This window comes from Esox lucius, chromosome 9, assembly GCF_011004845.1.
Source record: "Esox lucius isolate fEsoLuc1 chromosome 9, fEsoLuc1.pri, whole genome shotgun sequence".
In the NCBI taxonomy this organism is placed as follows: Eukaryota; Metazoa; Chordata; class Actinopteri; order Esociformes; family Esocidae; genus Esox; species Esox lucius.
The window spans coordinates 13,744,580-13,772,268 of NC_047577.1; the positions used below are offsets into that span (position 1 = coordinate 13,744,580).

The 27,689-nt window shown below is 45.6% G+C and overlaps 2 protein-coding genes across 2 annotated transcripts in view; both read right to left on the reverse strand.

Annotated features, from left to right (window-relative positions):
* LOC105012309 (ras and Rab interactor 2) overlaps positions 1-4,246 on the reverse strand; it is a 38,196-nt gene extending 33,950 nt beyond the window's left edge. The window contains 1 exon segment of the mRNA XM_013135331.3: positions 4,009-4,246. The gene's annotated coding sequence lies outside the window, so the exon portion shown is untranslated.
* Positions 4,247-4,801: 555 nt separating this feature from the next.
* Positions 4,802-27,689, reverse strand: part of LOC105012308 (sodium/potassium/calcium exchanger 3) — a 49,419-nt gene continuing 26,531 nt past the window's right edge. The window contains exons 3-17 of the mRNA XM_010873042.5: positions 24,550-24,626; positions 15,178-15,252; positions 14,686-14,770; positions 14,217-14,320; positions 11,398-11,472; positions 10,498-10,523; positions 10,320-10,373; positions 9,806-9,939; positions 9,021-9,181; positions 8,649-8,925; positions 8,288-8,454; positions 8,055-8,169; positions 7,841-7,953; positions 7,670-7,735; positions 4,802-7,495 (exon numbers count right to left, since the gene is read on the reverse strand). Coding sequence (XP_010871344.2) covers positions 7,343-7,495; positions 7,670-7,735; positions 7,841-7,953; positions 8,055-8,169; positions 8,288-8,454; positions 8,649-8,925; positions 9,021-9,181; positions 9,806-9,939; positions 10,320-10,373; positions 10,498-10,523; positions 11,398-11,472; positions 14,217-14,320; positions 14,686-14,770; positions 15,178-15,252; positions 24,550-24,626 — 1,682 coding nt within the window. The 3' untranslated portion in view covers positions 4,802-7,342. The remainder of the gene's footprint in view (positions 7,496-7,669; positions 7,736-7,840; positions 7,954-8,054; positions 8,170-8,287; positions 8,455-8,648; positions 8,926-9,020; positions 9,182-9,805; positions 9,940-10,319; positions 10,374-10,497; positions 10,524-11,397; positions 11,473-14,216; positions 14,321-14,685; positions 14,771-15,177; positions 15,253-24,549; positions 24,627-27,689) is intronic.

The following is a 27,689-nucleotide window of genomic DNA, read 5'->3' on the forward strand; positions in this document are numbered from 1 at the left end:
GCAACATTTTAAGGGAGTTGAGTAATGTCGTCAAAAATCCTTTAGTCTTCCAAGGAAACAAACATTTCCTGTTGAGCTTTAGAAATGATGCGTCACTGTGCCATGTCAGATTTAGACAACCACAACACATGTTGAGCTGCAAGAAGACGGCAAAAACATTAGACAGCTGTGATCTACTGTACCAAAGAGGCAACGTTAAAAGATCAGCTCCATATCCAACACTAGATCAGCACTCTGAGACTCATTGCTTCTCTCGCAGAGGGATATGCAGTAATAAAAATATACATATGTAAGTAATAATATGAACGCAGAAATGAAGCAAACAAAACAAAATTCAGAACAAAGAAAAAGAGTAGAGGACGTAGTGCCAGATCATATCAATATGCGATTTCAACAGCTGGCATTTACAGATGCCTCGGTAGAGAAACACACAGAGAGAAAACCTGCCTCAAATAAACAGAACCACATAAACTCAGTCTGTAATAGAGCCAGTGGCAGACACCAACACAACGGACACGCCCTGACATAACAGTTCCCACTTCACTACCCGTCCTGGTCAACAACGGGCAGAAAAGCTGAGAGTTGTTTTTGCACACTCTAGGTTGCATTCCCCAGTCAGTCTCAGTGGAGACTGGGCTACTCCCATCTAAATGAGAACCAGAAACAAGGGATCAGACCAAGGACATTCTTCACCCCTTCGAAAGAGTGTGCAGTGGGCTCTATCACACTTTTCGGACATCTTAACCTGTGGGAAGCAAGAGATTGGGAGAGCTAGAAGGAGGAGAGATGGACATAGAGGAAAGGAGAGAGGGGGTTAAAAAACCGAGGAAGCTAGTTCAGGGAGACTCCAGACACACGCTTCTACCAGTCAAGGCTTTGGACTGTACTGGTAAAACCAAACACAAGCCGGCCAGGAAGTACCGTATTTTAATATAATTGCATAGTGAGTAGGTTAGAGTCTAATGAGCACTCCAGAAATATCTCTGTTTGACATAACCAGATGACATTTAGATCCCCTTGGAAATGAAAGTATAATACTGTAAAAAAAACATGTGTTATTAGGTAATACAAGCTAGAATGACAAGTTAAATAGGAATTTCAAACTAATTGATGGTAATACATCCGAAAAGGTACAGATACCAGACTCACTTCCACAAGATATAATAGGAACATTAGTGATGTCTGGGACTTCAGAAACCAGACAGAATGTGAAACCACCGGTCCAGTCCGGTCCTGTGAAATGGTCCAGTGTGATAAGCCATGTCTTAGGGGAACGGAACTGTGCGGTCCCACGGCTGGAACTCGACTGGCCACTTCCGGATGACATCCACCCATCGTAAACAAACCCAGAGAAAGGTTTTTCTGATTTGCGATCCCTGACCTCATCCCAATGCTGTAGTTCACAATGTGCTAGCTAGCTTGGATAAACATCCTTGTTGAGAGAAACTAGGGACAAAGCCGTAGTAGGTTAGCCGAGCAAAGATGCATTCTTAATGCAGGCATGCATATAAGTAGCGCTATGCTCACCCAGCCACTTCCTCTGCAGACACTGACCACGTTACTTGACCTCTGCCGTGGTCACCTAATTATCGAGCTGGAGGAAAAGGCAGTCTGGTCTCAGTCTGAAGCCCTGACCACGTATTACTTCCCAAAGTGGAAAAAGCCAGAGGTACGGACCACGTAACCACATCCAGATCCCACAAACTACTCCTGTTAGCTAAAAGTAGGCCCACACGCCAGCTGCCTGACTAATTTGAGCCGGGCAGCTGGAGAGGTTCCCTGAGCAGGTCTGTATTAGCTGTTAAGAGCCTGAATGCGTCCTGTTCATACTGCATACCTACATGTGTAAGCCCACTGGAATACGCCACAGCCCTGGTAAAAAGGACACGTCCAAAGTCCACATAGTAGATGGCTATACAGTAGAAAACACCGGGAAGTTGTTGGCTACTCGAATGTCATTCCATTCTTTCCGCTGATATTAAAAAAGATGCAGAGGGTGGCAAACCTTAAAAGAGTACGCCATCTGGGCGGGGCTACAGTACATAAGGAACTATTACCGTTACTTAAACCCAGCATTGGCAAATACCTTGTCCATTTAAAATGTCTTATCTGCTGTCTAACACCCATGTAATGGTCTAGCTATCCACCAGAACCTTATGGGAAAACTTGCTTGTTTTTAAATGAACAAACACAGGGCAACAGATCTTAACCAATGGGTTTGCAGGAGCTGCAGTGGATTATGGAACTTTTGACTGTGTTTTCAGGTGTAGACAGGTTTTTGAGGCTGCCAATGTGTTGTCCAATGTTTTCCATGTGCTCTACATGAATGGAAAATTGGAAAGCTGAATGGACAGTACCGGTGGGGGTGGGGGGGGGTATAAAGGGAGAGAGATTACACACTGACTTTGCACATGATCAAAGTAGAGTGCCCCCTTCTTTGTTGGCAAATAAATGCTCTCAAACCACCATTTGATGTCTTTCCAGATGAATTCTTCCAGCTACTTTTGACCTTGTTCCAATTCTCTTTGCCAAACAAGTAACATACACATGAATTACTAAGGTTGGCTACTGTACCGAGCAGTGGTTACAAAAGACATGGATACAACCCAGTCAAATACAGTACATTAGACACGGAGAATGCTTGTCTGTACCAGGGCAAATTGATGCATTGTTATCCTGAAACAGACTGGAAAAGGATTGGACTAAGGGATGTTTCACAAATTCACAAATTAATTCCTATACATTATCCCTCTCATGGGACACTTTCCAAGTAGCTCCAAATTAATACTAGAGGCCCCTTAGGACACACAGTATTACTGAGCTGAAATGACATGTCTATATTACAGATAAGGACATCTGTTAGCTATGAGTTACAGCTTTATTATTTCCATACTATTCAATAAGCATAAACTATACACGAAAAGAACCATAAAGCCTTGTTAGCAGAGTCGTCTCTATGTTTTCTCCATGCATAAGCAATATAAGTGGTTGCTTAGGCTAGTTGTTATGTCTGTCATTCAATTAGTTAGTTAGTATAGCCAGATATAGGCTGACCTCCAGGGGGCCCTGTTGATTTCTTGTACAGCATAGATCTTCAACATCTCCTAGGGACCCCCCCAACCATTCCATCTATTAGATGTATCCCAGAGCTAGCACACCTGAATCAACTTTTTAACTGTTGAATCAGGAGAGATTGTTCAGGACAAAAACTAAACTGTGAGATGGCAGGGGGGTCCCCAGGAGAGAGTTAAAGACCTATGTTGTACAGTATTCTTAATTAGGTACTATATAATCATTGCACAAGGCACATCAAAATGTGTAGAATTGTTAGAAATTAGAGGCATAAAAGTATCTGTGCAACTGCTGAAATAACATCCTGAAATAACATTTTCATTATACACTCCACCCCTAAAGAGGGGCCCCACTAAAAGTTCTCGTAGTGAAAAATGGAACGACGTAGCAAAAATCAAACCTTTTGAAAGATCATATTCGTTAAACTCATACACAAATAATGTTGAATCGCCAGTGTTATATTTATGATGGAAAACCTCTGGGGTGTCTGCGGGAAAAAAAATTCCCGCAGACTTTTATTGTATTATTCATCCTCCTCAGAACTGTCAGCTGGCCAATTAAGGCTTTATTCAAATAAGTAGTTTTAAAGACTGGTATACTCCATTCCTACAAAAAAAAAAAGCTGCTTTGTATCTTACTACATAAAGACAAGTCAGAAGAAAAACTATTTTTTCCTATTGTAAGTAATTTTATGTCATATCTCATAGACATCTAGAAACACCGGGCAGTTACTCCATGGTGTATTCTTTTGGGGCCCCAGTTAAATCTTGCTCAGGGCAACCAAAAGAATACAGCCGGCCCTGCTTAGGCTATTAATCTGCAGTTCACATGTTAAATTGCAAAAGCTTATCAATATCATTTAACCTACAGAACCCAAACAAAATGAGGCAATGTCTTTTCAACACTAAACGGAAACAGAAGAAGTGGAGTGCTTACCTAAGTTTAAAGCCAGTCTTCTTGGAAACCACAACATTCCTATTGGTCTGCGTTGCTTAACACGAATATGTAAAGTTTTCCTTTTGTTTTACATAACGTTATTTCTCTTCGTATAGTTTCTATCTTCTTTAGTTTCATTTTTAAGAAAAGGCGTCCATTATGAAACTAAAGTTTAGTTCTGCAGCATAGCTTGGTCAATCGTCTCCCGGCAAAACACTACAGCGCGAGCGCAGGGACAGCCAGCATCAACTTCTAGTCACATGACCATTTCTGGAATGCCTCGGTGCACTAATGGGGATGGTGAACTCCGTGTTACTTCACTTTCATGTTTTGTAAATACAGGTCCTGAAATTGTTCGACATCTGCGTGGATTGAAACATTTAAAAAAATATATAACTAGGCTACCTAAAGATTTTTTTTTGTAATATAAGTTCACAAAAAATCTATCCGACGGCATCTCCATAAACCTTAGGCTTTAATTATCCCAACTCTCACCATTCTGCTTTTCAAAAGGTCTGATCGGATTACCCTAATCGAATAGGATTACTTGCAAATAGAATGAATAGAACAGGCTTAAAATTGACTAGATCCAATGAGTTATTTCTACCCATTAAATCTTATCTGACGCCCGAAATAAATTCCGACCACATTTAAAAAATAGGGCTCAGAGGACACTTCTCAGGCTTCCCTTGTAAAATAGGTATTTTGGTGGCATTGGGATTTTCCTGGATAAATAACAATGAAATTGTATTTAAAAAAGGAATAAAATAATGTAGTCTAGAGGACAACAAACTACTGTACTGTATGTAAATCTGTTTATTGCAAGAAGACCCCTGGGAGCAAAATATGACCAAATCCCTCTAAAAAGACAGAGTACTGAGAGACCACTATACCCAAAGGCCCTCACGAAAGAAAATGAGGATTTACAAACAATTTCAAAGACATGACGGTAAAATTACATTGGTTCTTGTTGAAAACTATTAGCGAAGTAGGCCTATATTCTAAATACTGTATTTTTGCAATAAATCTGCTCACCATCAGTTATAATTTAAACATTATAGTTTACAATAGCCTATATTCCCTTCTGATATGTACAGTATAACAACATAATCAAAACAGTGCCTTATGATCAAGAGATACATTAATTAAAATGCACACACACAAAAAGAACTTCACTTACTATAGAGACATGCAGACTAACAGAAATGTTCTATCCCTTTTAAAAGTATGCAAATGGTCTTCTATGTGCCAAAATCCATACTCTTATTGTCTTCCTACCCCCACTGAAAATGTACAAATACTTATACAACCCACTTGGTGTTTTAGGGCCATTCATGTGGCGACAAAGCATCAGTCAGATAGTGGATGGGCCCTTTAAGCTGGTGAAAAGTAAGCCATAGAAATTCTGTATGATTCTCTTCAGAATCTGTATCTCTATCTTCACTTTGGGTTTAAACACACGCTGTGGATAAAAAGCATGAATACAAAGTGGCAATAGTTTTGCTGGCAAAATGTGTTACTGTTTTGGCTCAAACACAAGCAGGATAGCATGTTCCCTAATGTCGTTGAGTTGAGGCCTTAACTAAACACATAAACCTGCATTCCCAAGACGTGTAAGAGTAGGATTACTGGTCCAGAATCAGCAGTCCAGTCTTAGATCATAACGTGAATTCAATTATACTGATAGCTGTGACCTGATCCTAAATCATTACTCTTACCTGGTATTTGACAAGTTAAACAAGCACTGTGTTAGGAATAGAGACTGCATGTTGTGTGAGTGTAAAAGGTTCGCCGTATAATAACTGCCACCATAATTACTAAGAAATATCAAATCTAGCTAAATGGCTTTGAAATTAAACTTATTTTAATGCCCTCTGGTGGCAAAACCAGGCTAGTTAGTGTTCTGATTACTGCACCTGTAAAACTGCTCATTTTTACAATATACAAATGCTGCAATATATACTATATTTGTTATCAGAGCTATAGAAAACATATACATTATAAAGTTATATATTCTTAAATATAAACAACATTAAGTCAGTTTTCCAGTAGTTTGATTATATAATAGGTAGACTGAATCTCAATAACATAGAAAGAACATCAAGCATTCCTTTTACACAACGCCAACTGATATCCTTCAAATACTGAAAGAGTAGACATGATCTGTGAATAAATTAATCCATAAATAAATAAATTGTGATTATGTCTGCTCAGTAACAGTATTTTCCATGGTCCAGCTAGAGAATTTGATTACACACACACACACACATGCGTACACACACATGCACGCACGCATACACGCACACAGACGCGCATGCACACACACGCACGCACCCCCTGCAGGAATGCGTACACAAGTAGACAAACATACACATACATGTACAGTTGCACCCATGTGTGACACAAACACACACACCAGCTATCTGAATGTCCACAGTACTTTTCTTACATCACTATTCTGAAAATATCAACTTTTCTCTTAAAGAAGTAACAATATTGTACTCAACTATTCAACTAATCTAATATTGTACAACAAGATTATATAACCTATAAGGACCTCAATCTTCAGTTCCATACAGCTATATGCTTTACAACAGAAACACTTAGTCCTGTGATTGTTTTAATAAAGTGACGGTGCTGAATTTCAACTCCAGAAATATTGCTTATTAACAAAAACTTCTGGATTTTTGGGGAGAAATATATCCCACATACTTGGTATTTGGAGAAAAATGAACTCAGGAGAAACTGTACATAAATATTTCTTAATGCAAATAAAAAATGCAGAACTCTCCCTTACAGCGCAAAGTTAAGGAATAGAATTCTGGGGAGCGATATGTTGAGTATCTTCTCCATGTCAATATTCTCAAATATGTACAAGCAACACACATGGAATCCTGTCCCACTTTCATCTAATCGTAAAACATCTTAAACCTATTTATGCCAAACATGTACAAAGAGTAATAAAATAACACAATCCTAATGGCCGTTAGCCAATCATCTTCTTTCAGTGAGTTAGCAGCTTAAACACCAACATCGATGACAATACAGTTCCGCTCCTCCAAACCAACGTCTGAAGATCACCTGGCAACAGGAAGAAAACAGTCCCTACTACTTCCTGTTTGGTCAACTGTTGACCTGACGACGCATCAATAACACTTCCTTCCGTGTCTTCTCTTCTCCAACCAAAAACATCTTCTGCTCGTATTGCACCAAAGATAAATTAAAAGTGTATTTCAAAACAAACATCCACGCAAGGGTGTTGCGAGCGGGCATCAATCAAAGATCTTTGCCAAAGACATCCTGCGGGAATGACAGCAGCTGGAAGAAGAGGAGATCAGAGGATTTCACGGCACATGGGCAGATTGACGAAGATGAACACGTTGAACTCGATGAGGACGGAGAAACAGAGGAAGACAGCGTACATGAGGAGGCAGGTGAGGCCCAGTCGGCGGTCAAGCGTCCATTTGTTCAAGTGGACGCCCAGAACCTGAGAAGGAAAGAGGGAATGGAGAGAGTAAACCCAGAACACTTGAGGTGTTTGTTCTTCTTAAAGCACAAAGGATATAATCAGCAGAGAATACTAGTCGGTTAACAATCATTGGAGTGAATCCTAGAACTGGGTTTAGGTTGACCTCCAGATGTGGCGCCTAGCTGTACTCACTGTTAGAAACACTGACGCCAGCAGGAGGGCTACAGAGAAAATCAATCCTCTACTGTTCAGGGAGATCTGAGGAAGACGCGGAGACAAACGCGTTAGTTAATCGGTCAGTCATCCACCGAACTCCGCGGCCACCGTCGGCCACCGCCGGAGCCACACCGTTTAAACACTCACAGTTGAGCCGTAGTCAATACAAAGGGTCTGCAGAAGCCAGGGGAGGCCAAGGCCAACCAGGATATCAAACACATTGCTGCCAATAGAGTTGGAGATGGCCATGTCTCCCAGGCCTAGAGAGGAAAACACATTGCGTTATGACATGGGGGAAATAAAAACACGCTTCACGTTCGGCCGCAGTCGGGTGTTAGCGCCGTGGCGAATCCGGCTGTACCTTGGCGTGCTACGATGAGGCTGGCCATGCAGTCTGGCACGCTTGTGCCCGCCGCCAGGAACGTGATGCCCATGATGACATCGGGGATGCCCAGCGTGTAGCCAATAACAGTCACCTGAAACAAAGCGAAACAGTAACCAGCAAAAGCCAGCCAGTCTGCAGCAAACGTTTCATTTCACTTCTCCCCCTAATCTGCTTTGTCCCTGCTGCCGTCGGCTACAGAGTCTGCTCACCATCCAGACCATGACGTAGGAGAAGCCGGCGATCCAGAGGGTGGAGCTGACGAAGGAGACCATGAACCACCTTTCCCAGCGTTGCTTGGCACAGTTAGGGACGGTGAAGAACAGGAGCAGGCACAGAGGCCAGCACAACAGCCACTTCAACGTGTTACACACGCCAGCTAGGAGGGGGGATACATAATATATATATTAGAGGGTGGGGGGGGACTGGACTGGACTGGTTAATGGGTTTGTAAATTGATGTCAGTGGACTGAAATATATTAAACCACAATCACAGGTAATGTATGGCTTGACAACGACAAATTATCAACAAAAGCCTCAGTGAGGTCACGTGACCCCAGTGAGGTCACGTACGCGGCGGTCGGTAAGGGACCAGGGGTCCTTCGTTGTCGTCCTCTTCCTCCTCCCCACCATCCTTCTCGTTGTTCTCGTTATCCTCGTTCTCCGTGTCATTCCCCGACTCCACGCCCCCCTGACCTCCACATCTCCCGTTCAACCCTCTATCGGCACAGCCCTTGCCGCCGTTCTCCAGGCCCCGCCTCTCCGGGGCCCTGGCGGCCGCGGGGTCAGAGTCTCCGTTGGTGATTCGCTGGTTGACCCGGGTCTCGTTGGTGTTGATGACTCTCTGTCTCTGTACACAGAAAGACGGCGTCATACAAATGTGTGTGTGTGTGTTCTTTGACATGCACGTGTGTGCGCACATGACCGTGACCGGGTCAGCCTTACCTCGTTGATGAGCATTCGGGAAGCCATGGTGAGGCGAGTTCTGGGGGAGAAGTGACTGGTGATCATGATCCTCATGCCGGCCTCAGAGAAGGTCAGCTTATGGGGGTAGGCTGACAGTAGCTCGTCCACCATCAGCACACTGGGCTTACACTGGAAGTTAGCTGCGGCATTGAACAGACCCAAAATGGCCGCCAGGTTACTTCTTCTCTATTCGTTTATCAAACAGAGACGGACAGCTGGCGGGACGGTAGTTCAGGCAAACAATGGAGGTTAGCGATTGTATCGCTAATGGCTAGTCCTTAAATGATTGCATCTAGAATTACAATTGCAAACAGCTGGAGAGCGATAAAAGCGGCTAATTAACTTAATCTAACATGGATGACAAACCATGAAACAAATAGAGAGATACAACCAGTGGGATTTGACCGGGGGGGGAAAGGGGTACTAAGTATATAGGGGCCTAATGTGTAGAGGGGTCCTTGAAAATGTTTAAATCTTGAATAAAGAGGGGAGGGGCCCTCAGAGTCCACCTATGTACAGGGCCCAGACTTTTGTGCCACACCCCAGGATAAAACACTATGGCCCAGCACCTTCTATTGGGACTATTGAAAACAACTATTCGTTTTACTGACAAATTATTAAAGGGAATTTTCAAAGGTCCACCAACATTTTTCATTTTCAGGCTGCATTTGTATCTCCTGTAGCAAACCAGGGGCAGTGTGTGTGTATGTGTGTGTGTGTGTGTGTGTGTGTGTGTGTGTGTGCAACGGCGGAAAAAAACATACCTTTTTTGAGCAGGACTGCGGTGGCGTCGCAGGAGACGTTATCGTCCAGGTCGGTACTGCCGGTCAGACCGTTGGCCAGACTCACCGAACTCTTCTTCCGTCGGTCAAAGTAACGCCTCGCTCTGCCGTTAAATCTTCACACACACGCACACAACCAAGTGAATTAGTGAAAATTCAGTTTGTGTAGGTAATGGGAATTGAGTCAAGGCAGTACGAGTACATGGCCAACAGTAGGATGTGGTATGAATCATTTCTGTAATAATGGGTTCAATAAAATTGCCTGTGGAAGTACAGTACAGTTTTCACCGAAGTATCATACAATTATTAAAAAGTACACTTTACACACACGGCGGTCCCAGTCAGAATCAAACGCTCTCTTCTGTTTTGGTGTGGCGAGCACTTTGTTTTACCCACTACACTGGACCAGTGACCAAATGACTCACACATTTAAGATGCATGAATAACTGTGGGGACAGATGGTAAGACTCAACCACCAGAAGAGGATCATACTCACTTCATGATTAGAATGTAGAAGAGGTACATCACATTCAGGACCACAGACTCCCACCTTGAATTAAAATATCAGGAAAGTCTATTCAAAATACACCACCAGAGAGACTTATCAACTAATTATCAACCAAACATGAATGAAACTAAACTGAGTATCAAGATGGACAGTTGCAGAAACGTACCATGTAACCTCCCCATCGTAGATGAACTGGAAGGAGAAAAACAGTGATTTTAAATCTTTAGGAAAAGGAACGGGACAAAAATTATGACATTTCCCAGTATCTCCCAGCACTGATTGCATAAGCTACGCGGCGTCTTGACCACCAGAGGGCAAGCCCGCTCCACAGCTGTTTTAGCGTGACGCTCTGCTCAGAAAGACCTGTAACTCAGCATCTGTCTAACTAGCCCATGTCAAGTGGAGGTGGGGGGGGGGGGGTAGTTTTTCTCTCGGCAGTGAGGCATGTGCTACGCTCTCAATGCTTTGTGCTTAAAGCTACGACACGTAACCAGTGCTGAATATCATCCAGTGACTCACTGTCATGTCACTCTACTGTACTTTTACCCAGACTCTTGACTCAAGGCCTGCCCTGATACAATGAGCGCGGTCTTGTATGAAGTGTCGTGACGTCGACGACCGCCGCCAGGGTCGCGGTGATTGGGAGGATGGCGCGCGGGCCGCCCACGCGTGACCGGAAACCGTACGGAGGGACGGGTTTCCCGTCCGGAACCAGGGCGATCTGCGTCAGCGCTGTGGTCATTGGCTGGAGTGCCGTGTGAGAACACTGTCGGCACATCTGTGTAGAGTTCACTTAACAGGGATGGTCCATCTGATACGCTGTGTCTCTCCGCCTCTCCCCCCCTGTCTCTTCTCTCCCCCCCTCTCTCTCCTCCCCCCTCCTCTCTCCACTCTCTCTCCTCTCCACCCCCATTCTCTCTCTCTCTCTCTCTCTCTCTCTCTCTCTCTCTCCCCCCCCCCTCTCTCTCCTCTCCCCCCCCCCCCTCTGTAAGGCAGAGAGAACCCAGGTGTTGGCACACTGCTTTTACCCATGTGTTTGTGTGAGTGTGTGTGGCTGGCCACTTACTGCGATTAGGGCTGCAATAGAGATTGTGTAGTACGCCGAGTCTCTGAGAAGCGTCCAATGGGAGAGTTTCACAGCCTAGATACAAAAGAAGGCAAATAGACGCACACAGATCCGAGCCCGCACGCAAGCACGCACACACAACACACACATAAACACACACACACACACACACACACACACAAACACACATGACACTGATTTACTGCAGTCAAGCATTCTGTCAAGACAGCCCTTTATATTGCTGGCGGTTCCGATGGCGAATATAGCTCCGGCTTCGACATCGTCACACTGAGATGCGCAAAGAGCTCTTGACTTGACGTGTACCGATCACACCGGGTAGCTACAGACACGCGGGCAACTCGCACCTACTTGAAAAAGGTGTTGGTGTGCCCATTGATTGTATATAATGATATGCATCAGAGGACGCCTAAGGTACCACACAGTGACTAATGCCTTACCGAGATGAACATTAACATGTACATTAACCCACACACGCTACCACGATGAAAGACACAGCCTACATTCAATCCCTAGCCTGGGCCCAAACAACTTTGTGCTGTTTAGGGACAACATAGAAGCTGGCAAGACTGCACAGACTTACGAAGGACCAGGCTAAACTCGACGGTTTTAATTAAGTGGTTTGATTTTTTTTCACTGGTCCATCGTAGACACTTTCGCTAAGGATCGGGTTTAGAAATGATGTCTGAGTCTAGCCGTATAACTTTGATTGTTCTTAAATGCCCGGATGTTACCAATGGCCTTTTTGAGTGAATAACTCCCAGGATTCGCCTCTGTCCATGTGGGTTGGGCCATGTCATGGCTATGAGATATGGCCCCTGTCAGTGTGTTGCCGCTGGCTAGCCAGTATGTTGCCGCGGACTAGCCACAAACTAATTGTAAAATCATTCACATTGATGAGGAAGGGGTAAAGTAGCTTTTAATAATGACCCCATGTGGATGTCACATTGATTAACATTACAGCTGACGTTATAGCAGCTAATGTTAGTTACTAGACTGTCTCTACTACAAATGGCATCTGAAGTGCTAATGACTAATGAAGTATTTGAGGACAGTATGTCTTATTTCGATGAGTACCACTTCCTTTACGCATTATGGGCAGCGGCTTCGAGCTGAAACACCTGTCTTTGTGAATCGTGTATAATAATGCAGACATGTTTTGTTCACCCCACAGCTCCCTCTGCTGGTGTCTATGGATTCTGTCAACGCTGATTGACTGAGAGTGTATAATAATGTCCACAGGCCTGTGGACTGCAGCTTTTGACATATTTTATGCACAGATGAGATTAAACCCTGAAACATGATAAAGTCTATTTAAGTCCTACTTTGCTCTTTAGATTTTCTTGCAGAAAACCACTGGACCTAGAGGGCAGCTTTCCGACTCTAGATAGAGGCCTATTTCACAATGTCACATTGTTATGAACCTTCAACAGGGTGGAACTGGTGCTGAGAAAAACTGGCTAGTCTAAATTACAATATAAAGGCTGGGAAGTACAACAACAAGCTGAACAAGGTAAATATTTAGTATTACTTCATTACCATGTTGACAAATATAACTACTAGGGTCATGATTTCATTAACTAAGGTTAGAAAAAGTATGTCAAAAAGTATCTAGTAAAGTTAATTGGTTTATCTAAATCACAGGCATAGAAAAGCAGAGTGACAGTTCTTCATAGTGAAGTAATTTGACATTTTATTTTGATTAAAATTCCCCTTTAAAGGAAAGTTTGAATTTCAACAGCGAGCCTCAACCAATCTCGCCCCCACAATAATTAAGTTTACTTTAATACACTGCTTTCCTGCTGTAAGGCCCACACTCTTAAATAATAGAGATCGAATCTCCACCAAGGACTCCCAAACGGCACACTCTCCCCTATAACCTATAGTCCCTTTTTTTAGGTTGAGTTTTGCCCCTTCCGGCTCATTCCATGCGAGCCCTGTCATGTTACGTTTCCGTATGTCAGGGATCCCATCAGGGAGTGTCATGTCTGATTCGGGCTTAGCGCCTCTTACACAGCACGGTGTAGGGATAGTGACTGGGTGAATACATGATACGGAAGTCCAGGAAGAGCAATACGGACGTCATGGGCTCAGTCCGTACGCACCATGCATTGTGTACTGTAAAACCGAAAGGTTTGTATAAACAGCGTTCACGCGGTATGCTACCAAATCCATCCAAGTACCCGGTAATCTCCGAAAACAAATGCTAAACGTCTCCTCGTGATACATCGCTGCGTGAGTTGAGGTTAAACCCCTTCTTTGATTGTGCTGCGCCTACCAGCCCTTCGCTGTTCAGTACTGTGACATTTAGGTCTTTTCAGACCACATGCTGTTCTGAATTGAAATCCTTCGGCATTTTTGCCCAGATAAGCAATACACTTTAAATAATGTGTGTGTCCTGGGTCCTCATTTCAAACAGATGGGTTCTTGAGGATTACATAACTCCGTTTCTTAAGAAATTTGACTATTTTACGGTTTCCCACGGTCGTGATATGCATTAAAGACAAATACATAGTTTAACTTGACGTGCCTCTTGAAAGAAATCTTAATATCTCCAGAGGTTTAAATGGGTAAATAAACAAACCAACTGCCTCAGAAATGAATCTTTATAATTGAGCAGCAGTAGTATCAACAGCAGTTTAGACATTCTATACTGGCATGTCGTTATTTGTATTCCTGGGTATGTGTCCAGATATGGGGATACAGTAGAGCCAGTGTGTATAAGTCATATAACCTACATTTAAATGTATGCATGTGGATTCTGCCTTGCATAGTATTGTGATGCACAGACTAAAACATACCTGGCCAGCAAAGATCCCACACACTCCGATGATACACAGGATGTTGAATACCGCTGACCCCACGATGGTTCCCACCCCCACGTCTCCCTTAGTGATGAAGACACCTGCCGAGAGTACACACACACACACACACACACACACACACACACACACTGTGTGAGCGTTGACGGACAGCTTCTGAGGTCTCAGAAGTGCTTGACAATTAGAAGTCTGTGTTTGTCTCGTTCCACGTGCGCGGTAGCTACAAAGTCATCCTCTGTCTGGGTTGAAGTTGTGTAGACCAATCAAAAAAGCCAACGTGGAAAGTTGTCTTTTAATGTGCCAATCACTCATAAGCACCCAGTCATTAGCTTCTAACTGCTTGTTAAGACAATATAAAAAGGAATAGTTGCTTACTGTTTACGTGGATTCTGTTTAGCACCGTTTACGTGGAAGGAGTGCCTGTGTTTGTAGGGTGTTTCAGTATTACCTATGACAGAAGTGAACAGTTCTGGGGCGGAGCTCCCAGCGGCCATAAACGTCGCCCCTGCTACATCCTCACTTAGATGAAGACGCTAAAGAGACAAAAGAAAATGGGGGGGGGGGGGGGGGGGGGGGGGTGATAGAACAATGGGAGAAAGGGGCAGGAAAATAAGTCGAGACTTGACAGAAGAGCCGCAGCGATGTAGGCGGCAATGCAATGAAAAGTGAACACGTTACACAAGAAGCACACAATTCCAAGATGGTCACTTCGAATAAAGCAACAGGGTACCACAGCTTAACCCTTGACCCTGACCTAAACTAACACCTTTTTCCCATACTGTTCATCATTATCCAAATACGGGAGGTATCCAGTCTATGGCTTCCTGTCCCATTCCACAGCTCAACCCTTGACCATGAATTATGACCCTATAACATTGAAGGACAAACAACGAAATGAGAACATTTAATCAACATTCTGTTTGTCTTTGTCCATACATACCTCACATATCTTCTCCAGTGATGGCACAAAGTAGTCGTCACAAACCAAGGCCAGAGCGATGAACATATACATAGCCTAAAAGGAGACAGGAAACCAACAAACAGTGTTCAAATTGAAATGTAACATGTGGATTTTCTACTAACTTTCATAATTGCATACGGTACGCCCTGTTGTCAATCTCACGTGGTTACATTTGTACCTGAACATCCTGTACCATCACAGCTATTGCTAAGACCTTGCAAGGGAAAATCACAACACATCAATATCAAAACTGCTACACTGATATCAGTTGACAGTTTGTTAGAGAGAGAGAGAGAGAGAAATAGAGATAGGGATAGATCGACTGACAGACAGATAGGAAGATAGGTGGATCCATAAGCACATATGTAAATAGAGAGACAGAAATGCAGACATATAATTGACTGATAGAGACGACTCCATGCCAAAACCTCACAGTACCTTAATCTCTCTCCTTCAACGGGCCCGTGCAGGGTTCGCGCAGGGTTTATTAATTCAGGAAGTGGATAGGTCAGTGGTCATGTATAATCCCAGTAAGAGGTTTGAATGTGGGTGTGGATTGGAATTACATGAGGTCGAATTCAAGTTCAGAGACAACAGATGTACACGCAGCATGCATGGTTGTCATGTTGGTTTAGGACAGCAGCTGTCTCTATCCAGGTGTGGGTGCATGCGATTGCGTGTGCATGCGTATGTGTGTACATGCAGCCGTCACTGGTTCTAGACACGAGCAGAAGTGCTAGTCGTTGGTTGGATAAGTAAGACTGTTTGTTCGGTTTAATTTTTGGGGGAATGAGGGAATTCCAAGGAATGACATGTTGTTGTGACAGCGGACTAATGTTCCCATGCTTCAATGACTGAATGGGGTCACCAAGGGGTAACGAGGATTTGAGGGAGAGAGAGATTAGTACAGTACAGCATTTACCAGATGCTTCAATACAAAGCCTTCATTGACAAATCTGGTCTATCTGACCCGAGTAGTGACCACATTAATAAATCCAACCAAATTAGCCATCCATACCATTGATAATCATGGGTAATATGGTATAACATCATGGGTTTAAAGGGGACTACTTTGTAATACATGTTGTGTAGGGTTGTATATTTACGGTAACCCAATACATCCACAAAAACACTTTGTAACTTCGTTGTCATCTTCACTGCATGACTCATCGTGATTACTATCAAAAATACATCGTTATTTTGCCGTTGAAATGCAGGGTTTGATTATGTGGGGGTTACAAACAACTGTGAAAGTTTTTTTTTATATAGACAAGCCTGACTGGCTGATAGAACGGTCTAGAGTGGGAGTGGGAAGGCTAGGGCCTGTGAATCCAGCCCACGAGCCAGTTCAGTCCGGCCCGAGGTAGGGTTCCAGTAATCTCTCACAGACTAAGTGAGCATGAATGGGGGCCACAGATCTGTGATGAAAGAATGGTTCGCGTGATACAACTTGCAGCAATAGTTCCGGTGTCTTGGACAAAATCCTGGGTCCGCCAGGTGTTTGCAACTTTTGAGTTTCAGAACGGGAGGGGAAATCTGGCCTGTAAAACTTGCTGGTAGTTTTCCAAGGGAGAGGGATGTAGCTCTTCATTTAAGTTTCGATCTCATCTCCTAACACATGTGGACCCCGAAATGAATCAGTCAGTGCAATCCGGGATCCTTGGGGTGTCCCAAAGCCGCGTATGCCGTGGAAATTGCCAAATCACAATTCGGCTGCTGTCTCGAGCACCGGCTAGCTCTGTTATGATCAGGTCAGACAGTTCTTCTAACACGAATCCTGACAGAAAATGTTAGGAAGCAAATTCGATGGAGTGTCCATTTGAATTCAACATTACGTACAGTGAGGGAAAATATTCTTTGATCCCCTGCGGATTATGTACGCTTGCCCACTGACAAAGAAATTATCAGTCTATAATTTCAATGGTAGGTTTATTTGAACAGTGAGAAACAGAATAACAACAGAAAAATCCAGAAAAACCCATCAAAATGTTATTAATTGATTTGCATTTTAATAAGTTAAATAAGTATTCAACCCCTCTGCAAAACATGACTTGGTTGAAAAACCCTTGTTGGCAATCACAGAGGTCAGACGTTTCTTGTAGTTGGCCACCAGGTTTGCACACATTTTGTCCCACTCCTCTTTGCAGATCTTCTCCAAGTCATTAAGGTTTCGAGGCTGACGTTTGGCAACTCAAACCTTCAGCTCCTTCCACAGATTTTCTATAGGATTAAGGTCTGGAGACTGGCTAGGCCACTCCAGGACCTTAATGTGCTTCTTCTTGAGCCAACTGTTGTCACCTTCTCACCAAGCTGCTTGGCAATGGTCTTGTAGCCCATTCCAGCCTTGTGTAGGTCTGCAATCTTGTCCCTGACATCCTTGGACAGCGTTTTGGTCTTGGCCATGGTAGAGTTTGGAATTTGATTGATTGCTTCTGTGGACAGGTGTCTTTTATACAGGTAACAAGCTGAGATTAGGAGCACTCTCTTTAAGAGTGTATGCACAGCCCCATTTCCAGAAATGTTGGGACGCTGTGTAAAATGTAAAGAAAAACAGAATGTAATGATGTACAAATCACTGAAATCCTATATTCAATCGAAAATGGTAGGGTTGAAAGTGAGACATTTTATTGTTTCTTGAAAAATGGCCGCTTTGAATTTGATGCCAGCAACACGTTTCAAAGAAGTTGGGACAGGGGCAACAAAAGACTGGAAGTTGTGTAATGCTAAAATATAAACCTGGAAGAACATCTCACAACTAATTAGGTTATTTGGAAACAAATCAGTAACATGACTGGGTATAAAAAAAGCATCCCAAAGATGATAATTCCTTCAGAAGTAAAGATGGTGAGGATTCACCACTCTGTGAAAGACTGCGCAGGCAAATACAGTAGTTCAACATTTTGCAATGAGTTCGAGGATGTCATTATCTTTGGTAAATAATATCAATAAAATATTCAGAAAATCCGGAGAAATGTACGCAAAGGACAAGGCCAAAAACTAATATCAGATGGCTGTGATCTTCGGGCCCTCAGGTGGCACTGTATTACGATTCTGTAGTGGACATCAATGCACGGCCTCAGGAACACTTCCGAAAACCACTGTCTGCGAGTACGTCGCTGCATCCACAAATGCAAGTTAAACTCTACCAGACAAAGAAGAACCCATATATAAACAAAATTCCAAAACGCCACTGCCCTCTCTGGGTCCAAGCTCATTTAAGATTGAATGAGGCGAAGTGGACTGTGGTCTGACGAATACCATCCATCCATCCATCTTCTCCCGCTTATCCGGGGCCGGGTCGCGGGGGCAGCAGTCTAAGCAGGGATGCCCAGACTTCCCTCTCCCCAGACACTTCCTCTAGCTCTTCCGGGGGGACACCGAGGCGTTCCCAGGCCAGCCGGGAGACATAGTCCCTCCAGCGTGTCCTAGGTCTTCCCCGGGGTCTCTTCCCGGTGGGACGGGACCGGAACACCTTCCCAGGAAGGCGTTCCGGAGGCATCCGAAAAAGATGCCCAAGCCACCTCAGCTGACCCCTCTCGATGTGGAGGAGCAGCGGCTCTACTCTGAGCTCCTCCCGGGTGACCGAGCTTCTCACCCTATCTCTAAGGGATCGCCCGGCCACCCTGCGGAGAAAGCTCATTTCGGCCGCCTGTATCCGGGATCTTGTCCTTTCGGTCATGACCCAAAGCTCATGACCATAGGTGAGAGTAGGAACGTAGATTGACTGGTAAATCGAGAGCTTCGCCTTGCGGCTCAGCTCTTTCTTCACCACGACAGACCGATACATCGACCGCATTACTGCAGAAGCTGCACCGATCCGTCTGTCAATCTCCTGTTCCATCCTTCCCTCACTCGTGAACAAGACCCCTAGATACTTAAACTCCTCCACTTGAGGCAGGCACTCTCCACCAACCTGAAGTGGGCAAGCCACCCTTTTCCGACTGAGGACCATGGCCTCAGATTTGGAGGTACTGATTTTCATCCCCACCGCTTCACACTCGGCTGCAAACCGTCCCAGTGCATGCTGAAGGTCCTGGTTAGAAGGGGCCAACACGACAACATCATCTGCAAAGAGCAGAGACGAAATTGTGTGGTCCCCAAACCTGACACCCTCCGGCCCCTGGCTGCGCCTAGAAATTCTGTCCATAAAAATTACGAACAGAACCGGTGACAAAGGGCAGCCCTGCCGGAGTCCAACATGCACTGGGAACAAGTCTGACTTACTGCCGGCAATGCGGACCAAGCTCCTGCTTCGGTTGTACAGGGACCTGACAGCCCTTAGCAAAGGACCCAGGACCCCATATTCCCCAAGCACCCTCCACAAGATGCCGCGAGGGACACAGTCGAATGCTTTCTCCAAATCCACAAAACACATGTGGATTGGTTGGGCAAACTCCCATGAACCCTCCAACACCCCGTAGAGGGTATAGAGCTGGTCCAGTGTTCCACGGCCCGGACGAAAACCACACTGTTCCTCCTGAATCCGAGGTTCTACTATCGGCCATATTCTCCTCTCCAGAACCCTGGCATAGACTTTCCCGGGGAGGCTGAGAAGTGTGATCCCCCTATAGTTGGAACACACCCTCCGGTCCCCCTTCTTAAAAATAGGGACCACCACCCCGGTCTGTCATCCAAGAGGCACTGTCCCCGACCGCCACGCGATGTTGCACAGGCGTGTCAACCAAGACAGCCCCACAACATCCAGAGACTTGAGGTACTCAGGGCGGATCTCATCCACCCCCGGTGCCTTGCCACCGAGGAGTTTCTTGACCACCTCAGTGACTTCAGCCCGGGTGATGGACGAGTCCACCTCTGAGCCCTCATCCTCTGCTTCCTCAATGGAAGACGTGTCAGCGGGATTGAGGAGATCCTCGAAGTACTCCTTCCACCGCCCGACGACATCCTCAGTTGAGGTCAACAGCTGTCCACCTCTACTGTAAACAGCGTTGGTAGGGCACTGTTTCCCTCTCCTGAGGCGCCGGATGGTTTGCCAGAATCTCTTCGAGGCCAGCCGATAGTCCTTCTCCATGGCCTCACCGAACTCCTCCCAGGCCCGAGTTTTTGCCTCCACAACCACCCGGGCTGCAGCCCGCTTGGCCTGTCGGTACCCGTCAGCTGCCTCAGGAGTCCCACAAGCCAACCAGGCCTGATAGGACTCCTTCTTCAGCTTGACGGCATCCCTTACTTCCGGTGTCCACCACCGGGTTCGGGGATTGCCTCCTCGACAGGCACCGGAGACCTTACGGCCACAGCTCCGAGCGGCCGCTTCGACAATGGCGGTGGAGAACATGGTCCACTCGGACTCAATATCTCCAACCTCCCTCGGGATCCAGTCGAAACTCTGCCGGAGGTGGGAGTTAAAGATCTCTCTGACAGGAGACTCGGCCAGACGTTCCCAGCAGACCCTTACAGTACGCTTGGGCCTGCCGAGTCTGTCCAGCTTCCTCCCCCGCCATCGGATCCAACTCACCACCAGGTGGTGATCAGTTGACAGCTCCGCCCCTCTCTTCACCCGAGTGTCCAAGACATACGGCCGCAGGTCAGATGAGACGACAACAAAGTCGATCATCGACCTGCGGCCTAGGGTGTCCTGGTGCCACGTGCACTGATGGACACCCTTATGCTTGAACATGGTGTTCGTTATGGACAAACTGTGACTAGCACAGAAGTCCAATAATTGAACACCACTCGGGTTCAGATCCGGGGGGCCGTTCCTCCCAATCACGCCCCTCCAGGTGTCACTGTCGTTGCCCACGTGGGCGTTGAAGTCCCCCAGTAGAACAATAGAGTCCCCAGTCGGAGCACTTTCCAGCACCCCTCCCAGAGACTCCAAGAAGGTCGGGTACTCTGCACTGCCGTTCGGCCCGTAGGCACAAACAACAGTGAGAGACCTATCCCCGACCCGTAGGCGCAGGGAAACGACCCTCTCGTTCACCGGGGTAAACTCCAACACATGGCGGCAGAGCTGGGGAGCTATGAGCAAACCCACACCAGCCCGCCGCCTCTCACCATGGGCAACTCCAGAGTGGTGAAGAGTCCATCCTCTCTCAAGGAGTGTGGTTCCAGAGCCCAAGCCGTGTGTAGAGGTGATCCCGATTACCTCTAATCGGAACCTTTCAACCTCACGCACCAACTCAGGCTCCTTCCCCGCCAGCGAGGTGACATTCCACGTCCCTAGAGCCAGTTTCCGTGTCCAGAGATCGGGTTGTCTAGGCCCCTGCCTTCGACTGCCGCCCGATCCTCTTCGCACCGGCCCCTTATGGTCCCTCCTGTGGGTGGTGAGCCCACGGGAGGGCGGCCCCACGTCGCCCGTTCGGGCTGAGCCCGGCCGGGCCCCATGGGGGAAGGCCCGGCCACCAGGCGCTCGCATACGAGCCCCAACCCCGGGCCTGGCTCCAGGGTGGGGCCCCGGCTGCGCCATACCGGGCGACGTCACGGTACTCAAAATGTTTTTCTTCATTTAGGGGGTTTTGAACCGCTCTTAGTCTGACCCGTCGCCTAAGACCTGTTTGCCTTGGGAGACCCTACCAGGGGCATATAGCCCCAGACAACATAGCTCCTAGGGTCACTCGGGTACTCAAACCCCTCCACCACGTTGAGGTGGCAGTTCTTGGAGGGGTCTGACGAATACATTTTTTTAAATTATTTTTGGGAATCATGGACACTGCATCCTCCAGACTAAGGAGAAGAGGGATCATCTGGCTTGTTATCAGCACACAGTTCAAAAGCCAGCATCTATGATGGTATGGGGGTGCATTAGTGCACATGGCATGGGTGACTTGCACATCTGTGAAGGCACCAGTAATGCTGAACAATATATACAGGTTTTGAAGAAGCATATGCTGCCATCCAGACAACATCTTTATCAGGGAAGGCCTTGCTTATTACAGCAAGACAATGCCAAACCACATTCTGCACGTATTACAAAAGCATGGCTTCGTAGTAAGAGTCCAGGTGCTAAACTGGCCTGCCTGTAGTCCAGACCTGTCACCAACTGAAAACATTTGGCACATTATGAAACTAAAAATATGACCAAGGAGACCCTGAACTGTTAAGCAGCTGAAATCCTATATCAAGCAAGAATGGGAATACATTTAATTTTCAAAACAACAGCAATTGGTCTCCTCAGTTCCCAAAAGCTTACACAGTATTGTTAAAAGGAGAGGTGACGCAACACAGTGGTAAACATGACCCTGTCCCAAAATTTTTTAAACGTGTTCCTAGCATCAACTCAAAATGGGAATGTATTTTTCCAAAAACAATAACATTTCTCAGTATCAACATTTGATATGTTGTCTTTGTGCTATTTTCGATTAAATATATTTGCACATCATTGCATATTGTTTTATTTTCATTTTACGCAGTATGTAGGGTAGGCTATCTGTTGTTTTACAATTCACTGCAAATCCTGTTCAGCTGTTCAGACTGAGAGCATTGCTTTGTTCATCCTTTCAGCATTTAATCACCTAAAAAACCTATACCTCATTGGCTTTATAATATATTTAATGAGTGTCACTGAATTGAGCGGTGTCATTTAGTCATGAAACACACGCCCACCTGAGGCTGTCGCCGATGTACAGTGTCTTTAGCTGGCATTGGTAAAATGTTTTAAATACATTTGGTTCACAGCCTTTGTCATTCTGGCTGCTGGAGCTCTTTGTTGTATATATGGTGGATTTGTGCTTCATAGGGTTTCACTGAGAAAAGGGGAGGAGAGCTGGTGGAGCAGGTATGACTACAGTGATGCAGACTGCTATGCATAATTCTGAGCATGGTGTAATAAATGTACAAAACCCAATGTAACCCCTCCTTCCCCTAGCCTGTGTGTGGTAGACCCTAGTTTCATCGGAACTGCCAAACTGAAATAACTGCAATTATGACAGGTCACTAGTTATCAATATATCTGTTTATAGCAGATAGCCCTTATCTTCTTTCTTTATCTCTTGAGAAGAAAACAAGTTATAAGAGTAATGAGTGTATAATTTCCAAATCTGACGCAGCTCTTGAACAAATAGGTTTGGTCTAGAGCCCTCCCATGCAGATGGCATTATGCAGCTGTACAGAAGAACCATCCCATCCAAACAAAATTATTGACATTAAATTATATCTGACTGCCCTGGGCTTTTAACTCCAACGACACCAGTAACCTTACGCCTAATCTTAACCCTCAACTGACACCAAAAAACACATATTGGTTTTCATCAATCTTCACATATTTTGACTGAGGATTCTGGGAGAATCCAACCTATTTCCACCAAGTAAGTGAATGTTGGTCCTGGGTTAGAGACCACTAGAGACCACCTGTTACAGGTCAGAAAGCAAATCCTCTACGTGATGCACCAGCCTGCTAGGTTGCACTGGTTTCCATTCCATTACTCTGAATCTCTGAAGAAATACAGCACATCTAACAATACAGGAGACCCGTCATTCTACTTGCCCTAGGAATGAAATGGACTGTATAAATATAGTATACATATTATTTATGTGTTTTGAGTTCCCCTGAAGCAAGGATAGGCAGGATGTAGGATGTCCATCCACGCACACCAACCGTCCATTCATCCATCCGAGCCCATTGATCCTTCTCCTTCATCTTCCCCCACCACACACACACAGAGTACACACACACACACACACGCACAGATACAGGCAAATACACGTGTGCATACACTCCCTAATCACATCGGCCTCCTTCCAGAAAGTGTTCACTAAGTTTGACGGATGCTCCCTCTCCCCCTCTCTCTCTCTCACAAACACACACACACCCACACACTCACTGAAGTCCGTTCTGAAATCTGGTTGTAATTGTGGGTGTATTTCCAGCAGACAATAAATAAAGTGCCAGCAGTGCTGACAGGACCCCAGCTAGTGTAGAGAGAACACCCACACCCACCCAAACACACACCCACACCCACTCACAAAGATATACACACACACACACACACACACACACACACACCGAGTTGGCAGGCGTAAAACTGTGCAGTGCCTCCCCAGATGCTGTGTGCTCTTGTGTTCTGCCTAGCGGGATAGTTTGGACTCAGGGGCCATTTGTTTAGCCTTGGACGCGGGCCCGCTAGCAATTAGCCATAGATTGTACTGTGCACAAACACCAAGCCAGCTTAGCAACCCAGGGAGGCTGAGAGAGAAACGGTGCAATTCGTTTTTCAACTGCGTTGTTTTGGTCAACGATGGTCTGTCGTCTTTTTTTTTTTTTTAACAAGAACATGAAGGAGTTGGTTGCAGTTTTTGCAAATGTGGTTGATGAGAGACAAACACACTCATAAAGACACACACACACACACACACACACACGCTCAGAGACTTAGTGGGAGTAAAGCAGAGTTAACTCACACCCAGGACATGTAGAAGCACCGCTCCGCGTGTTCTCTCCCGATGGGTGAACAGATCTGTGGGGAACTCGTGCAGAGCTGGAAGAGACAGAGACACTGGGTTACACCAGAAACAGTGTCTGTGTGTGTGTGTGTTCTGATGCCTGTCCTGTGAGGTCAGTGCTACTAGCTGGCTAGAAGAGGACACACTGAACTCATGTGAACTGACAAGGGCCGGCCCTGCAGCACCTAGCCCAAATGTGTGTGTGTGTGTGTGTGTGTGTGTGTGTCTCTTTTCGTTTGTGTGTTCGAGTGTAGCTTTGTTTAGCTATCCTGTTGAGAACCTAAAATTCCCCAAATTCCACACAAGAATAGCATAAAAGTAAAACATTATTTTAAAAAGTCTGCGTATTGGTTCCATGACGGCAATGCTATTATAAGTAATGGTTTAGAATTAGGTGTTACAGTTAGGGTTTAGGAGGTAGGGGAAATTAATAATAGGATTTTTATTGGGTTAAATGATGGACACACTTATGGGTGAAAACGCACACACACTGGGAATAGGTAACTGTGTCCAAACTTTTGACTGGTGCTGTACGCGAGAATATTTGATTTTGTCCAATAATGTGAGGTTTTCTTCAACCATCCATCTGGGTGTGTGTGTGTGTGTGTGTGTGTTTGTGCGTCGGTCCGGGTATGTGTGTGTGTGTGCCTGTGACAGTCCCGCAGTGTCCTGCCTCCTGTGAGAACTTCCAGAACCACCGGAGGAGAGGAGATGGAAAAAGTGAGAGTGAAAGAGAGGACAAAGAAAGGGCAAAGAGAAGAGACAAAAGAGTAAAAATAGAGCCTGAGAGGGGATATGTAGGGTGAGCAGGAGGGGACATTCTACATGGACGGACAGCAAAGGGGAAAGAATACAACAAGAGCTTGTAGCTATAGCTCCCTTATTGGGAATAAAACGCAGAGAAAGTTCGGGGGAGAGAAATAGAGTGACCGGGAAAGATAGAAAGTGATGGGGGAGGGCGAGGGCAAAAAAAGACAAATGGAAAGAAAGACAAAGAGAGATGGGGAGAAAGAGTGATAGAGAAAGAGGAAAAAAAAACTGAGAAATGGACAAGAGCCAATAGAAAGTAACGAATAGGAGACAGAGTAAAAGAGGGTAAAAGAACCTTTCACTCCACACTATTGTTCCCTCTTTCCTTCCTTCCATCCTTGTCTCACTCTCTATTCATTCCCCTTAGCCAGTGCAATGACAGCCTGTTGGCCCTGAGCTAGCAAGAGTTGAAAGATCCAGGCCCCTCTCCACACTCCTCCTCTTCCTTCATCGTCCCACCTCGTCCACCAATCAACAGTCTATTCACAGGCCACTGCTTACAGCTGTTCCGGATTTCACCGTGTTTCCACTGGAACGGCCAACCAGACAGTCAAACTGTTGCTAGCTAGTAGATAGTTAGTTGCTTGTACCAACATTGCTTCGACTAATGCTAGCGAACACACTAGCAACCAAGATTTGTATAAATAAGCTAATATAGCTGAAAAAGCTGTTGGTTTCCAGAGGGAGGCAAGTGAAGCTGAGTGGGCAGAACCAAGCGCAAGCTAACAAGATTATATTGAGCAATATTGGCCTGCTGTAGCCAGTGAAAAGTCCAAGAAGTCAGTTCACCCAGTACTTCTTCAAAAACAACTAGTCCCCTGTCTTACATACTTTACTTTTGGGAACAGAAAACTGTGTTGAGATCAGCAGTTACATTGATGAGAAAACCTATATAACATCAGCCCAGTTTCATCTGTCTCCATTGACTTCCACTGCCTGGCCACTCCCCCCACACCTAAAGAATTAGCTCATCCCTCCCCAACCTTTAACCTTTCCGCGCACCCATTTACCGCAACACTAACTGAACCATTCCCTCACCTCCGTTTGCTCATGTGGACGACCTCTATTAACCCTTCACACACCACCCCGCTGGCGTGAATCATACCGCGCTGCCTCCAAGTTTGTCCTTTCCAGCCACTCCAGTGGCGGTGTAATCAGGCCAATGCAGGGCGACGGGTACGGCTTCGCTCCGCTCAGCTCGCCAGTGTGAAAAGGCTACAAGCTACATGTAGCTTTCTCGTGACCCAGTCGCAGCACATCCGTCTGTCTGTGTACAGGTCAACCACATGGCTGACCGCAACAACCAGTGAAGCGTAAACACACCGGGAAAAAAGACGGAACAGAGGACTCAGAGCAGAGGACCCAGAGCAGAGGACCCAGAGCAGAGGACCCAGAGCAGAGGACCCAGAGCAGAGGACCCAGAGCAGAGGACCCAGTGCAGAGGACCCAGTGCAGAGGACCCAGTGCAGAGGACCCAGTGCAGAGGACCCAGTGCAGAGGACCCAGTGCAGAGGACTCAGTGCAGAGGACTCAGTGCAGAGGACTCAGTGCAGAGGACTCAGTGCAGAGGACTCAGAGCAGAGGACCCAGAGCAGAGGACCCAGAGCAGAGGACCCAGAGCAGAGGACCCAGAGCAGAGGACCCAGAGCAGAGGACCCAGAGCAGAGGACTCAGAGCAGAGGACTCAGAGCAGAGGACTCAGAGCAGAGGACTCAGAGCAGCTGGAGGACGGCGGTCACGCGTGTGATGGCTTGACCCATTTTAATCATTTAAAAGTACAGCATGCACAGCGAGAGATTAAGAAGAACAGAACTTAAGATGAGTAAGAAATGGACAGAAAGATGTCCAAGATAATGGTCCCATCCCCCTACTAATGACAAGATAAAAACCTATTCTGCTTTTGCCTGAAACTGAGTGTTACTGACAAGTTCAAATTGTAATAAGGCAACTCTCACCAACATAATTGCTTTGGCATTTTAAACCTCTAGACTATGTGTGTACAGTTGTGCTCAAAAGTTTACATACCCTTGGAGAATTGTCAATATATGTACAATTTGTAAAGAAAACATGAATGAGCAGGAAAAACACGTCTTCTATTTCTTATATTTTCATAATTTTCACAAGATTCCCCAAGCTGTGTCAAGGTGTTGTCGGACATATTGCAACCAAGCTTTGTTGTGGCATTGGCACAGTAAAGACTTCTTACAGGCACATTTTTGTTCAAGTATCATCGTATTGTGCTCCTTGAAACAACCACACCATCTTTTTTCCAGAGCAGCCTGAATTTC